The following is a 16,001-nucleotide window of genomic DNA, read 5'->3' on the forward strand; positions in this document are numbered from 1 at the left end:
GCAGCTGAACGGCAGCGCGGCGGGGCAGCGGCATCCCCCGGAGCCAGCGGGCAACGCGTCCAACGCCTCGGCGCCCTTGGCGCAGGGCCCAGACGAGGAGGACCTGGACGTGAACACCGACATGTACTCCAAGGTGATGGTGACCGTCATCTACCTGCTGCTCTTCCTCGTGGGCACCGTGGGCAACTCCATCACCGCCTACACGCTGGCGCGCAAGAAGTCGCTGCAGAACCTGCAGAGCACGGTGCACTACCACCTGGCCAGCCTGGCCCTGTCCGACCTGCTCATCTTCCTGCTCTGCCTGCCCATCGAGCTGTACAACTTCATCTGGGTGCACCACCCCTGGGCCTTCGGCCCCGCCGTCTGCAAGGGCTACTACTTCTTGAGGGACGCCTGCACCTACGCCACGGCCCTCAACATCGCCAGCCTCAGCGTGGAGCGCTACATGGCCATCTGCCACCCCTTCAAAGCCAAGAGCATCATGTCCCGCAGCCGCACCAAGAAGTTCATCAGCTGCATCTGGCTGGCCTCCTTCCTCCTGGCCATCCCCATGATCTTCACCATGGGCGAGATCTACGGCCGCGGCCAGGAGCCGGACACGCTCATCTGCACCACCATCGTGGCCGCCTCCACGCTCAAGACCGTCATCCAGGTGAGGACAGGCAGGGCTGAACCCCCGGCACAACTTGGCTGAGACTTTCCCCGGGGGGAGGCAGGGTGCAATGCGGGGCGGGCAGAGCATCGCTCGCTTGGCTGCTCCCTTTGCTGATTGAGACCCGCATCTGTGCACAGATGCAGGTCCTGCACTGCAGGACCTCTCCCCTCTGTCCGGCTCGGGACATATCCCTGGGATATGACCAAGCCAGGGATCCCGCAGCCCCCGAGGCGCCGTGCAACCTGGGGGAGCCCGCAGGGCAGGTCCTGCCCTGTGCTGGGCACTGTCTAGCTGCAGCCAGGTGCTTAGTTGGCATCAGATGCTGTGAGCGGTACTGCAGAGAGGCTCAGCTGGGATCCTGTAGCTGCGGACGGTCCTGCTTTGAGTCAGTGGTTTCCAGCCTTTTTTCCCCATTTGTAAACAGCGATGGCAAGGTCCAACCCAGTGTCCCTCACTTTCGACCTGCCCCTAGACCCCAGCTTCCCAGTACGTGGGGGATGAGGGGGCGCCAAGCCACCCCTTGCAACCTGGAGCTCTGCCAGCCTGCCAGGGAAAAGCCACCATTTCCCACACTTTTCTCCTTCCAGGAAGAATCCCTTCTAAAGTTTGTTGATCAGTTTTTTAAAGTTTGTTTGTGACCCTTTTGTGTATTCTTGGGTTACGACCCATGGGTTGAGAAATGCTGGACTAGATGACCACTGGAGGTCCCTTCCACCCCTCATTTTCTATGATTCACAGCAAGTTGCTGGCATCAATTCCCTGCTGCCCTTTCCCTGTGACTTGACCAAGGTCTGCATAGTCTTGTCTGGAAAATGTTGGGGTATCAAGGAAAGCAAATCGATTTCCCTCCTCCCCGTCTTCAAACTGCACTTGTGTGTCCCTGTCATCAGATTTGCTCTCTGTGGAGCAGCCAGACCCATAATTTCACTAAGTGCTGTGGCTCCTGCAACAGTAGAAGTATTAAGAGCAAACTCCACCTTTGAGGCAAAGAGCTGCTATTTTGGCACAAATGCCTATGGATTGGGCTACATCCAGGGTTGGCATAAATAGCTTAACCTCTTTAACTTCAGAACAGCTGTGCTGATTTACACACATGCTGCTGATCTGATCTACTATGCAGAGTGCAGAGTGGATGGAGGATAACACAGCTCAGTAAGTGCCCTGTTTCCTTTATGCACCTTTCCCTGTGAGTTTACTTTTAGGCAGTTTTCTGACTCTGTTTCAGGATATTTTATTTATTGGCACATCATGCTTCAAAATAAATACGATGAAGTGAACTGGAAGAGAGGGAGAGAGAGTGAAAAATCAACCTACTTTAGCCCTTTTATTGCTAGGCTTAGATGTGACAGCATTTCAAGGTCTTTGCTTTCAGATGTGATTTTCAGATGGATTACTCTCTACCCAGTTAGACTGTAAAAGTTTAAAACTGTGTGTGTACCGAAAGCTTTTGACGTGCTTCCTGGGCTCGACTGTTCACAGGGAATTGTGCTCTGCTGAATGGAAGGAAATTGGAATGGTTTCCTCCAAAGACAACTTGGACCCAAATCCTGAAGCATTTTTAGGCACTTCTTTCCCAGTTTCAAAAATACTGCTCAAATCAAGACATGAATGAATAACTGTGGGGAATAAGAAATCATTGCAATGTAGGCACCTAATGCTCCATGAGTGTCTAAATGGGTACCTAAATAGCATCAAGGTGGGCTTTAATATCACAACTCCTTCCAATTAATAGTCCATTTTTTGGTTAGTTTGTGAACATCTGGTGTCCAGTTCAGCCTGGCATACTTACCCAAAGTCTCTCATGTTTGAGAGGCAAGCTTTTCTTATATGAGACTAAAGGGGTGAAGTATAGGTAAACCTTTTTTTTTTTTTTTTAATTACTATTTATTGCCAGTCTTCTTCCATTTAGGATTAAAATGCCATTTGATAGTAAAAATGTGGGGCTGAGGAGATGGATATAGTTCTTCATACACAGCCCCTGAGATTACAGATTAAACACAATTCTGAGCAACCTTGGTTATCATTGCTCAGTGTATTTCTTATGTAATATTAGTATTGTATGGTTCCCAATCTGGAGTGCAGGGAGGTTAATTTATTGCAGAACGGGTGATATATCATCGTGGGTGCTCGAACTGTCTCAGTGTAGAGAAACCTGTATTTTCTCATGTCTTTGTAATTCCTTCCTGCACTGCTTGAAAAAGTAAAAGGGCTTAATCCATCAGGATGGAAACCTGCAGGGGGTTTGGGATTTGTTGACTCATTTATGGAGACTTCTGCTTCAATGTTGATTTGCCCACGTAAGGATTTAGTGTGATGCACCCAGTTCTTCACAACATGAAGCTAATTTCTCCACAGGAAAAGCCAAGGACTGAATAAGAAGAAATATTGAGAGTTGAGTTGGAAGGGCATAGATCAAGTTGACTGGCAAAAATGTGAACAGGTGGCTCTGCATCCTCCCATCATAAGCCATACGTTATCCAGAATGAAGGGAGGGAGCACACACCAGTCTTCAAAGCAAGAGGCTTGCAAATTGAAATTTGTGAGTCCTCAGATTTTGGAATTTGGATTTTGAACACTTCACCTCCGTGTTTCTCGCTGTAATTGGGGATAAATGATGATGCACTTGATGAAGCTGGTAAATCATTTCTAATGAATTGTTGATTCAACCTATTTACTTCCTTTTTCCTGTTTGCAAACCATTTGCAAGCAGGCCCTGAGTGCCTTGAATTTGTTCAGTCAGATGTCTCTTGTAAATAGTTCTTGTTTTGCAACTTGCTTTCAGGCAGGGATTGTAAATATTTCATACTCCGAACCGAGCCGGTTCTCCGCTGAATAGCTTTGATTGGGCAGAGTCGCAGGGTAACGCTTCTGTTCCTCGACTGAAAAAGCATGCCTTTTCAAATCTGTTTCCCAAGGTAAATGCCTGGCTTGACTTGTTTAAAATCTCTCTTCTGTAAAGGGAGTGGGACTACATAACCCTTCAGGTCCCTTACAACCATATGAAGCTTGAAGATTATGGGAAACATTTCTGCAAGTAAACTAAATTCTCTGTGCGCTGAAGCAGACACAGCTCCTAATAGAAACTGAACCTCAGCATAGACAGAAAGTCCTAGATGTAGCTACTTTTGTATTAACAGTTCTTAATTAACAAGAATTTAGAAAGTTGTGCTGAAGTTTGTCCGGTTAGTATTTTTACTTTAAGCAGTAAGTAATAATGATCAATGCAGCAAGAGAGTGATGTTTTTTTAATTAGCAGTCAGGCAGGATTTTGAAGCCTAGTGCCTTGAAGGAATAAGTTGTATGGCATCTTTGATGTTTAATCTTAACAGAGCAGTGATGGTTCCCAGTGTTGTCTGTCACCATCTGTGTGGCTGCTAGCAAACCATCATGTATCTTCATTAACCAGACCATCACACTTTTAAGTATTTTTCTGACAGTCCAGCATGTCTATTTTGAATTTTGGCCTTGACCTGGAATTTGGTTGCAGACATTAAGTCCATTAGAGCTACATTATTTAGATCTATTTAATACTTTAATTGGCAGGCATCCATTAAGTGAAACGGGAGCCAATCTTACACACAAACTAAGGCGTCTCTCTGAGCTGTTTCCACATGAGTCAATTAATGTTTTGATGCCACTTGAGTTGGAGCAAGTTTTAAAAGCTACTCATTGTGGCGGTGATAGATAAGAATTGTAGGGCAAAACGGGGTGTTTGCTCTGCCCCTTTCCAAGTCAGTACCCAGGATGTTACGACAGTGGCAATATTGTTGTCTGACTCTCAAACAATTTAGGCATAAGCATAAACCAAAGATGCACATACGTGCCAAATGCCTTCAGGGAGCCTGTGATATGTGTGTCCAGGTGTAAGGAGCTGCAACCACAGCATGAAAAAATTAGACGTACAATTGCACAAACATATTTGGACATAGAATGGTGAATCTAATTCAGGGAAAAATTGGGCCCTGTGTTAAACTGTACTGTAAAAGTTTCAAAGCCACTTGGCTTTCAGATTTTATACAAGAAGGTTTGTTATGAAAGGGAAGCTGCCTCTCAGTGCTCTGCATGTACCAAGCGAGCTGGCTAAGAGCTACACACACACAGCCCAGTAGCCCAGCATCTCTTAGCCCATCTTTACACGTATGAGTGTCTCAGAAGAGAGGGGATAGCTCCAATCCATCTCCCCTGCTGTTGCAAAAGGAACACCTCCACTTCAAACTCTCTCTGTGTTTTCCAGCAACAGGAAGATCCGGATGGCTTCCAGATACTTGTGTTTACCAACCAGGCATAAATTTGCAAGACGCTTATAAAAGATGTAACCTGCTGCTGTAGCTATCTCACAAACATGGGACCAGGAGAATCTCCCCATGCTGCTCACAGGAGTTAGAGGAATTTGACCCCACTCCTAAAACCTAGGGAGTAAAAACACCCTGAAAAAACAGAAGGTCGGCAGGGCACTGATCAAGTTGACTGGCAAAAATGTAAACCGTATGTGGCCAACCTAAGTGATAAGTTATCCAGAAAGGAAGGGAGGGAGTACACCCCAGGTTTCTGAACAAGAGGCTTATAAATTGGAACTCCTGAGTCCTAGTATTTTGGAATGGGTTTACTCTTTGAACAAAGACATACAAAGGTCCCATGATCATGGCATCAGTAACGGCATTTTGTGCATGTTCAACAGTGAGGACTGGGAGCACAGATAACTCTCTACTACTATTATATTTTGACAAACCAATGAAAAGTAATCGAGAGAGCAGCATGCCAAGCTGCTTTAATGGTCGAATCCTAATTTCAGTTTCTTTTTTTATAGAACATTCCTTAAATCCTCCTGTTGCCAGCATGATATTTCTGGTGCAGTCTGAAAGAATTAGTAGGGTGTAAAGGGCAAATGCAGTATTAAGAGGTTTGAATGATGTGAACCTCTTCTCAGCCTCAGTATTGACTTCAGTTGGCTTTTATTCCTTTAGGGAGGACTATGATTTATTTTGACCAGATAAATAGTATCTGACACATCCCAATGTTTTATTTATTGGCACAGACAGTTTGCACAAGTCTATGTGTTAAAACACACAGCAACAGGCCCCTAGGCTGTTGAAATATGGCCTTTTTCCATTGACTTCAAAGGTCTGGCCTGGCTTGGTCGTATAGGAAGGGAAAGCATAACAGGCCAGGTGGTCGTATACCTGTGTACAGCCTGGTGCAATGGGCAAGGAAGAAGCTGAGGCTCTAAACACTCCTTTGCTCTGAGATGTAGCGTAAGTGATGAGACTCTACTCCTTGGAAAGCCTGTGTGCTTACTAGTTGTACCTTTTTGTTTCTACCTGCAGCTGTTTTGGGATTCCTGAAGGTTTGGGTGAACAGCTACATTAACATAAGTTCTGCTCTTGGACGATCCTTGTCTGAAAGCTGTTTAATTATCTATCTAGCTCCTTTGTTTATGATACTTTACAACATCTGCTGCTTGTTCAGGTGCCTGGTGCACTAAACAACTCCTTGTATGAGACCACTGCTTGCACATCCAAGCCCTCTGTTTTATTTCTTCCTATTCCTCTTCTGACTCTTTCTCGAGAAGCCCTCCATGGAGCTAGAGAAGGAGGAGCAGGTTGAAGGAGGGAAGCTAGGTTGAAGAAGGACCAGGATATAAAGAATATAAGCTGAAAACAGGTGGCTGCTAGAGATATATCACAGAGCCTCTGTCTGTAACCTCAGCTTCTTAGTGTGCTCATTATAATGCAGTAGTCTGCAACCATGCTTTCCAGTTATGTCCTTTATTGCTAAAAGAGTATACACCTCCTGTCGCCTGCTGCCCAGCCCAAGTGCCACCTGCCTCCATCCTCCTCTTTCTCAAGTATATTCAAGATTTAAAAATGCCTCTCTTCTGGGAGTGGTAGAGGAAATCCAGATCCTTCTGCTGTCAGTGGGAGCAGGACAGACCTTTATATCAGCAATTCTCAGCCAGGGTGCTATGGCACTGTTTGGTGCACAAACATGATTCATAAAATATACCCAGAAATTTCAAACAGGAATCCACGGTGTTAAAACCATTCTGGCCTGTTGTGGCCTTTCTGAAGAGAAAAACATGCTCTGTTCTTTTTTCCATCATTAAAAAGCCAGTGAAAGCTGAGGCAGACAAAACCATTGTGCTAGAAACGATATTTTTTATTAGACCAACTAAATAGTAGCAACAAAAAATCTTTCTTTGCAAGCTTTCAGGTAAAGCTTTCCAGTGAAAGCTGAGAGCTGACATTTTTTTGAGGGGTGCGTTAGGTCTAAAGGGGTGTTTTGGAGTCTTAAACAGGTTGTGAATCATTGTACTTTTTGTCTGTGGTCATGGGCTCGTGCAGGAGTGTGTGCATTCAAAGTTTGGATTTTGGCACATCACCAACTTATGCCCACTGCTTTCAGTCTAGAGGGTGCATTTCAGCAGCCAGGCATGACTGGAGGCAATTCCCAGTATCCCCTTTCTTTCCTTGACAAGGCTGACAGCCAGAAGTTGGTCTTTTAAGACCAAGTATGGTGACTGTATACTATGTGAGGCTGTGTATAGTGGAGCAGCACAAAGCTGTCCTTATAGAGCTCAGGATCCTGGCTATTCTTACCTATTTGTCTGGAAAACCCCATGCATATTTATGACACGATGGAAATAAAAACAAGTAACAGCTGGTGGAAGCTGTCCATAATAGGTAGAAAAAGCACTATTCATTTTCTGTCTTAATCTAAGTGCGGGGGTGGCCAGCCCGTGGCATGCATGCCACAAGTAGTATGGACAGGACAGGACAAGCAACACAGCCGCAGATCAGACTAGAAGTATGGGGAAGGAAGCAGAAAACAGAGCAGCAGATCAGGCAGGGGAAGGCAATTGGAGTGGCTCTCAGGGAGGGTATTGGACTAATTTGGGGTATTGGCATGTATGCTAATTTGGGAAATCCCATGCTAATTGGGGAATTTGGCATGCATGCCAGAAAAGATTGCCCCTCCCTCCCCTGGCTGATCTAGTGTAACTCAGTAGTTACAAACCAAATTGTCACTAGTGTCCAGGAGATGAATCATACCCAGTACATGGTGAGAGCTGTCTGACTTGTGCATGTAGAAAACACAAAACCTGTATTCAAACTATCTGCCTTCCTGGGTGGGCATTTAGTCTCCAGTTCAGTGCAGCACAGAGCCAGTGTCAGTAGTACTTAAGCATGCACTTAACTTAGTCACATATGAATGCTTAATTGCTTTGCTTAACAGGATGGGCTACTAAATCAATGGCCTGAAAGATGAGATGTTTGCAGATAATACCAAGCTGGAGTCCTGTGTTCAGTTTTGGGTCCCCCACTACAGAAAGGATATGGACACATTGGAGAGAGTCCAGTGGAGGGCAATGAAAATGGTTTGGGGGCTGGGGCATATGACTTGAGGAGAGGATTAGGGAACTGGGCTGATTTCAGTCTACAGAAGAGAAGACTGAGGGCGGATTTGATAGCAGCCCTCACCTACCTGCAGGGGGTTGCACAGAGGATGGAGCTGGACTGTTCTCAGTGGGGGCAAATGACAACAAGGAGCAATGGGTTCAAGCTGATGCAAGGGAAGTTTAGGTTAGATATGAGGGAAGACTTTCTCACTAGGAGGATAGTAAAGCACTGGAACAGTTTACCCAGAGGGGTGGTGGGATCTCCATCCTTGGAGGCTTTGAAGACCTGGCTAGACAAAGCCTTGTCTGGGATGATGTAGTTGGGGCTGCTCCTGCTTGGAGCAGGGGATTGGACTAGACATGACCTCCTGAGCTCCCTCCCAACCCTCATTTTCTAAGACTCTATGAATGGGAGCCTTGCACCTGTGTAGAGCACTGATGAGGCAAATTGCTCCCATCAATGCAAACAAATTAAGCATTGTGATTGGTTGGCACCTGACATTGGCAGTTTCCCAAGAGATGGGGGCATGGAAGACTGAGGCCCAGTTCAATAAATAAAGCATTTTGTTAAGTAGCAAGAGGCCAGGTTCTCAGTGCTGCCACATCTGCAAAAGCAGCTGAGCCTCGTGGCCCCATGCCGTGTTAGCCAAGAATGACTAATCCGAGCCCATTTGTGCGGCAGTCAGTCTTCTAGCTGGATCTAAATTAATTAAGCTTTTGCTTTCATTGCTTTATGTAACCACTTGGCTGGCTGCATTGTGACAGTTCTTACATAATTTTGGGGGTATCGATTTTTAATTAACTTGGTTTCTTCCCCTCTTTTTCCCTGAGATGTCAGCTTTAGGGAATGAAAGGAGATGTTGTGACAGATGAGTTTAGTTCTTAGGTTCTCCTCCTCATGGCAGTTTGTAGGAAGTGGAAAGGATGAAGGTAATATAGTGGTTCCCCTGCACAGTGGGCTATAATCTTCTTCCAGATAATTTAAAATGGCTATTTAATTGTCTCCCCTCCCCCTACTTAAAGGGTTTTACTAGTCTCTGTATAACATCTGCTTGAGTCAAACAGATGGCACTCTCGCTTCCTGACATTTCAAATTGCTTCTATTTTCTCTGCCCTTGGCATGATCTGCTGTGTTTCTAAGGGGTTAATGATGCCCAGCACACTGAGATGAAGTTGGGCAGATACGATGCAGTGCTGGGGATGTTTCCTCAAGCTGTGGTGATTGCAGATCTTGGTATCATGGCTGGGAGGAAGAAGCTTTGGGTTTCGTTTCTGTTTAATTGTGCAGAATGCAATATTCACATTTCTGCCCCAGCAATGATGTCCTTTGCCCTGCTTCATCCTAACCGGATCAGATCTCACTTCTACCATTCGTGTGGATAGCACATTCAAAATCTTTCATGTTCTTTTTCTCTCCAAGGAGCTGGCTCTCCACACTTGGCTGGGGTGTCCCTGGTCTCCATTAGGGGTGCACCGATAGAGATTTTCTTGGCTGATACTAATAGCCAGTTATTCACCAGGTATATCAGCTGACACTGATCTAATAACCGATTTACAGGAGCACAGCCAGGCAGTATGGAGAGCAGCACCTTGCAGGTAAGTCTGGAGGGGAAGGGGCAGGGGACAGATCCATGTCCCCACAGTGAGGGGGGCTGGGAGGGGGGAGCTACCTAGGCAGGGTGGTAAATGGGACCCAGGGCCAGGGTGGGGAGTGGGACAGAGCTGCAGGCAGCTCATCCAGGGGATCGGTGTCCCAGTGCTTAAAAATGGCCACGGGGCACTTTAGTTCAAGTGAGCTTGAACTATAGTGAGCTTTAGTTCAAGTGCTGCCGCCACCATTTTTAAGCATGGGGATGCTTTTAGGAACAGAGTCGCCCAACAAGGGTGGAGGCAGGCTGTCCGCTGCAGGCTTGGGGGTCTCTGCCCTGCTGCCTTTTGCCCTGGGAGCCATGTGTCCCCTGCTTGTCTGGTGGTGGGAGGCACAATTCACCGCACTTTAAAAAGGATGTGGCCAGCTTGGAGAGAGTTCAGAGGAGGGCCACTCATTTAGTGAGAGGGCAGTAGGACAGGCCCTGTGAGGAGAGACTGAGGGACCTGAACCTGTTCAGCCTCGGCAAGAGGAGGCTGAGGGGGGTCCTGGTGGCTGCCTACAAACTCATCAGGGGAGATCATCAGCAAATAGGAAGTGGCCTTTTCTCCCCAGCACCACCTGGGGTGATGAGGAACAATGGTAATAAGTTGATGGAGAATGGTTTAGTTAGAGATCAGAAGGCAATACAGGCATACCTCGTTTTATTGCGCTTCGCTTTATTGCGCTTCGCAGATATTGCGTTTTTTACAAATTGAAGGTTTCTGGCAACCCTGCATCAAGCAAGTCCATCGGCGCCATTTTTCCAACAGCATTTGCTCACTTCACAATTAAGGTATGTACATTGTTTTTTTTAGACATAATGCTATTGCACACTTAATAGACTACAGTGTCGTGTAAACATAACTTTTATATGCACTGGGAAACCAAAACATTCGTGTGGCTCGATTTATTGTGATATTCGCTTTATTGCGGTGGTCTGGAACCGAACCCTCAATATCTCCGAGGTATGCCTGTATTTTACAGTTAGGGTGGCCAGAATCTGGAACCAACTTCCCAGGGAAGTGGTCCTTGCCCCTACCTTGGGCAAATTCAAAATGAGGTTGGATGATCACCTCTCTGGGGTCTTGTGAACCCAGTGTTCATTCCTGCCTGTGGCAGGGGGTCAGGCTAAATGATCTGTTCACATCCCTCCTGACCCTAGCTACTATGAAACCACCCCCACCGCTGGTGGGTGGGCAGGGGGTGTACAGCTGGCGCAGGCTCCCAAGGCAAAGGCAGCAGGGCAGAGAGCCCCAAGCCCACAGTGAGCAGCCCACCTCCTCCCCGCACACAAATCTGGTGGGGCATATGCTCCCCATGCCTTCCCCAGGGGGGACATGCAGCAGTGGGAACCATCCCTACCCCCAGCCTGTGCTCCCTGGATGACCCACCTGTGACTCCATCCTGCTCCCTGCCCCAGCCCTGGGGTCCCATTCACTACCCTGGTTGGGCAACACCCCCAACTCCAGCCTCTGCCCCACTCCCTCCCTCACCGTGGGGGGCCTTGATCTGCCCCCTCCCTCCCCCAGGCTCCTTCACCTCCACAAACTTACCTGCAAGGCGGTGCTCTCTATGCTGCCCAGCTGTTCTCCTGCACACAGAGTCCAGGGGCTCCAGTCAGAAGGCATATTTATTGGTACATTTAGCTACACTGGCCAAAAAAGGTTGATAGCCATTGATGTTAATTTTCCTTTTATTGGTGCCAGTCTGATATGGCACCGATATATTGGTGCACCTCTAGTCTCCGTCCTTGTTTGGGCTTCTTTGCATCTTAGATTCTGTCCTGTCAAAGGCCATGGACAGGCTGGGGTAAGCAGTGGTAGAGAAGGGCAATGCTTTCATTTAAAGTTGTTGCAGAAGTTTCCATACAATTCACTCCCAGTACCCATAGATATGGAGTTTGTCAAGCAGCAGAAATATAGGGAGGTAACTAATTCTGTCTATATGCCTTATTTAGAGATGGGTAGCAAGGGATAAATCCCTGCATCTCTGAGGGTTTTTGGGGTTTTTTCCACTTCCTTAATGAGAGACTCGTATGCCTGATATTATGTGGCCAAAAGTTGTGCTTAAACCCCTGGTAAGTGGTGCTGCTATCTGCCTATGTATGTCATAATAATGAGCAGCTCCTCCTTTTGGGCCTGTTCCAAGCTTGGGGCCTATTTCTTGCCTGAGAAGTGCATAGTTTGCAGTTGCCTTTTCAGAAGCCAGATGGAGGTGGATTTGGTGCTGGATCATCACAATGTCAAACCAAAGTGGATGTTTTAGAAAGGTAAAATCAGTGTTTTAATATGAAAATCATGCAGGGGAGGATGTCTGGAGGCCTGACAGTCCATCACCCTCTGTCTCGCCTTCCACCATTTACACTTCTCTCGAGTGGGAGCAGAACTCTTCTTGCACTGATCTGCATCTCTTTTTTTGTCTACTTTGTGACAGACTAAATGACAACACAAGATGTGAGGCAGAGGAGAATTCACCCTTGATTATGCAGCTGCACATGCATAATTTACACAAGCAAGAGCACGTCACTTATCATTTGTGGATGCAATTTTACACATGGTTTTACGTGACTATATGAAAAAACCTGCATGAGTTGCTGTGCAGCTTAACCTCATGCTCCCTCTTATTCATGCATCTGGGTTGGGCTCTGTTCTCTTTGGGTTTTGAACACCTTCCAGATGGACATTTAGGGTGGGTCTTCATTGCACAGTTTCATGCTCCTAACAACCCTACAGCAAAATCTTTGACCTGACCTTGGAGATGCTTTAAGCCTAGGACAGTGAACCCAGCAGGGGTGTAGAAGATGGAGTGGACACTCAGCATCAGTCAGGCTGGATTCCCAGCTACTTTGCAGTAAAGGCAAAAATGAGTTGAGCGCTGGTCTTCTAATGCCCTTCCCACAATTGAAGAAAGACAAGACTGGGAAGGAATCTTGGAGCATCTCCGTAGAAAGAGCTATGGGATAAGTCTCAGATGCATGGGTGAGTGCACAAACCATGAGGACCCATGATGAAATCAGACACAGCTTTTGCTTGACACTTGAGGCAAGTTAACCATGGTGCCAATCATCTGTGCTAAGTACAGTGTGGATATAGCCCCTCGATGGCATGTCTGGCATTTGGCACATGTGCTGCTTTCTCTCTTGCTGAGGGGAGGAAAGAGGCTCTTGCAAAAACCCTGCCTTTTATAATCAAGTGTGACAGTTTGATTTTATGGAGATCTTTCGTGGGGAGGAGAACCAGAGGCAAATATACAGCTTCTAACATGTTTCTGTCTGCCAAACTGTTCTGTAATACCAGCCTCTGTCTTTTGCTTCCCGTGGCTGTCAGATCGTCAGCCCGTTTCAAAGCATCAGAGGTGTGAGACTTAAAAGTAGGTAAGAAAATCAGTTGACCATAGGAGTTATTTGGTGACTTATCTGTGGATAGCAGTAGTCGCTGGACTATTTATTTATTCTGAGCACGTGTTCTTTAGACTCCCAGTAACAGGAGAGGAATAACAGAGGCGATAAGAATTAATCTGTTCATATTGTGTTCTCCTTCTTGAAGTGCACCACAACTCATTGCCTATGAGTTTCTCCCATATCTTCCACACATCAGGTGACTTGCAACCCCTTTTCTAATCTGTACTTTAATGGCACACGTGCATCTGATTACACATGGCTATTGCTGGGAGTGATAAACCTATGTGCACATTGCAAATGTACTGTATCCTGACTTTTTCCTCCCATGGATTGACTGCGTAACGTTTAGCTTGCTTGCGAACCGCTCTTTCTGTACCCCTCTGCATGTGCAAATAGTAAGGTGAGCTATTGTGGATTGCATTGGTCATGGTGGCTGCCTGCAATTTCTTAATACAAAAATCATGCAGGGGCGGATGTCTGGAGGCCTGACTGTCCATCACCCTCTGTCTTACCTTCCACCATTTACACATCTCTCGAGTGGGAGCAGAACTCTTTTTGCACTGATCTGGATCTCTGTATTTTTTTGTCTACTTTGTGACAGCCTAAATGACAACACAAGATGTGATGCAGAGGAGAATTCACCCTTGATGTGTACTGGGGGTCTGGCTGGGCATGGTGCAGTGCAGGGTAGGAGGCGTTTCGCAGTGTGGGGCTTGGGCTGGGTGGCAGTGCAGAGCAGAGGGCGTGCGGTGGCATGAGGCTACGTGTGGACGGCAGTGCAGGTCTGGAGGCACGTGGTGGCAGTGCAGCAGTGGGGGTGACACTGGCCATGTCCATCAGGGTTCAGGGACTCCAAATTGAGGCAGGCTATACCACCCAACCTCCAGATGAAGTAGTTCATGGGTCAGATGCAGCCCATGGGCTGTATGTTTGTCACCTGTCATAAAGGATAGAAGCTATATTCGTGTTGGAAGCTACATTCAGACCTCTTTTTGGGAGGAAATTGTTAACTGGCTAGTATGCCTCCACAGCTATACACTTACAAGTGTCTCTTTTAGTGATGCAGGTCTTGCCAATCAAATTGCTGATATTTGTTCAAAAGAATAAAATGCAATTTTAAATGCATGTTTACAGTGTATGGAGCCCTAGAGATGCAAACTGAGTGTGTGCACCAGTTTCTTTATACTGCGCCTGGACTACTCCATTTCCTTCTTCATGAAACTAATTGCTCCTATATGCTGGGCTCTGTGCCGTTCATATTTTGAGCTCTTCTAAACTACGACTGAAATCTGAGACTGTCAAAAACTGTTTTTTCAGCACTCTTTATTCTTTGTCTGATAGACCCCTTCAGCAAGCAGGAAGGCAAAAGCTGTCTCCGGCTGAATAAACTAAACAGTAATCCAAACTGCTTACTCGTGTAGCTTTAACGGGGTATCATGAAAGTCATCATGCTGGTGACAGCCGCTCGTATTCAATCATTAGAACAGTAGGCTCCATGTATAAAATATACGTTTCTGAAGTGAAGTGCTGCCAAAAAAAAAGTTTTCAAAAAAACTCATTTTCAAAGAGTTTCTTGGTGTTCAGTCACTTGGGATCCCAGCTACCACAACACAGCGTGAAATGGCAGGCAGTCCCCATGACCAATGCAATCCACAGTAGCTCACCTTCCATTTTTGCATGTGCATGGAGGGGTACAAAAGGGGTTTGAAAGCTCCATATATAAAAAATATACATTTTTCAAAGTGAAGTGCTGCCAAGAAGATAGTCTCCATGGCAATACAGAAGACATCCCCCTACTTCTCTCCTACAAAAATTCACTGACCTCTATGTACTCTGTATTAAACCAGTTCCTGTCCACACTGTGCAAGGGCCATCCTAAGGAATTGGAAAATTAGAGATGGCTTCATTAGAGAGAGAGCTGTGGAGCTGCAAATGGTGGGGATTATTACTCTATTTCCTAGCCATCTAAAGTGGAGAGGTTAGGAATGAGGTGGAAGGTCCAGGGAGGCTGAATTGCTCCAAAATAGTCCTCATTAGGTTGCATTATGAGCCCTTTTTCCTTTTCCTGACACTGCTATAATTTCACTGATCTCAGTGTGGCAGACTGTATGCTGTAAGCAGAGCTGGTTGGGATTTTTTTTCCATTGTAGAGGCTGACACAAGTTTTGACATGGAAGACATTTTGAAGTATTTGTCTATTTGGATTCTTTGAAACAATTAGTTCTTGGCAACTAAAGATTTATTAGTGAAATTCAGGGGTATAGGTTGTAACAGTGTTGTTTTTCAAGACATAGACAGACATGGTTTTTTGGGGAAATCTGAGATCTTTTATTAGACCTACTTAAATAGTTGGAAAAAATTCTTCTTTGCAAGCTTTCAGGCACAAACACCCTTCGGCAGGCTGAGGAAGCTTTCTCAGCCTGACGAAGGGTGTTTATGCCCGAAAGCTTGCAAAAAAGAATTTTAATCAATGACGACATTTCAGAGCTTGGATTTCATAGACATTAAGGCTGGAAGGGACCTTGTGAGATCATGGGGTCCAGCCCCCTGGCCCAAGGGCAATAAGTCAGCTGGGGTCAGAGGACCTCGGCAAGATGAGCATCCAAGTGCATCTTGAATGTGTCCAGACTAGGTGCTTGCACCACTTCTGAGGGGGCACCTATTCTAGACTCTGCATGCTCAGATGGTAAAGAAGTTCATCCTTATGTCCAGTCTAAAACGGTGTGGAGCCCAGAATTGGATGCAGTACTCCAGCTGCAGCCTCACTACAGATCTGCCCATAATGACTGGAAGAGAGGCAGAAAACCCAGATCCTTTGGGCCCCAGTTACAGACCTTTTTTTTTTTTTTTTGGTTCACTGGCAATTTTGAAATGTTGGAAAAAAGTCAGATTGAACCTGAAACATTTTGGAAATGTTTGG

At 46.2% G+C, this 16,001-nt stretch overlaps 1 protein-coding gene across 1 annotated transcript in view; it reads left to right on the top strand.

Annotated features, from left to right (window-relative positions):
• NTSR1 (neurotensin receptor 1) overlaps nucleotides 1-16,001 on the top strand; it is a 100,649-nt gene that overhangs the window by 5,048 nt on the left and 79,600 nt on the right. Inside the window, exon 3 of the mRNA XM_019548094.1 lies at nucleotides 5-652. Within this exon, the coding sequence (XP_019403639.1) occupies nucleotides 5-652 (648 nt within the window). The remainder of the gene's footprint in view (nucleotides 1-4; nucleotides 653-16,001) is intronic.

The sequence above is a fragment of the Crocodylus porosus genome, unplaced genomic scaffold (assembly GCF_001723895.1).
Source record: "Crocodylus porosus isolate Cpor-Errol unplaced genomic scaffold, CroPor_comp1, whole genome shotgun sequence".
NCBI lineage: Eukaryota > Metazoa > Chordata > Crocodylia > Crocodylidae > Crocodylus > Crocodylus porosus.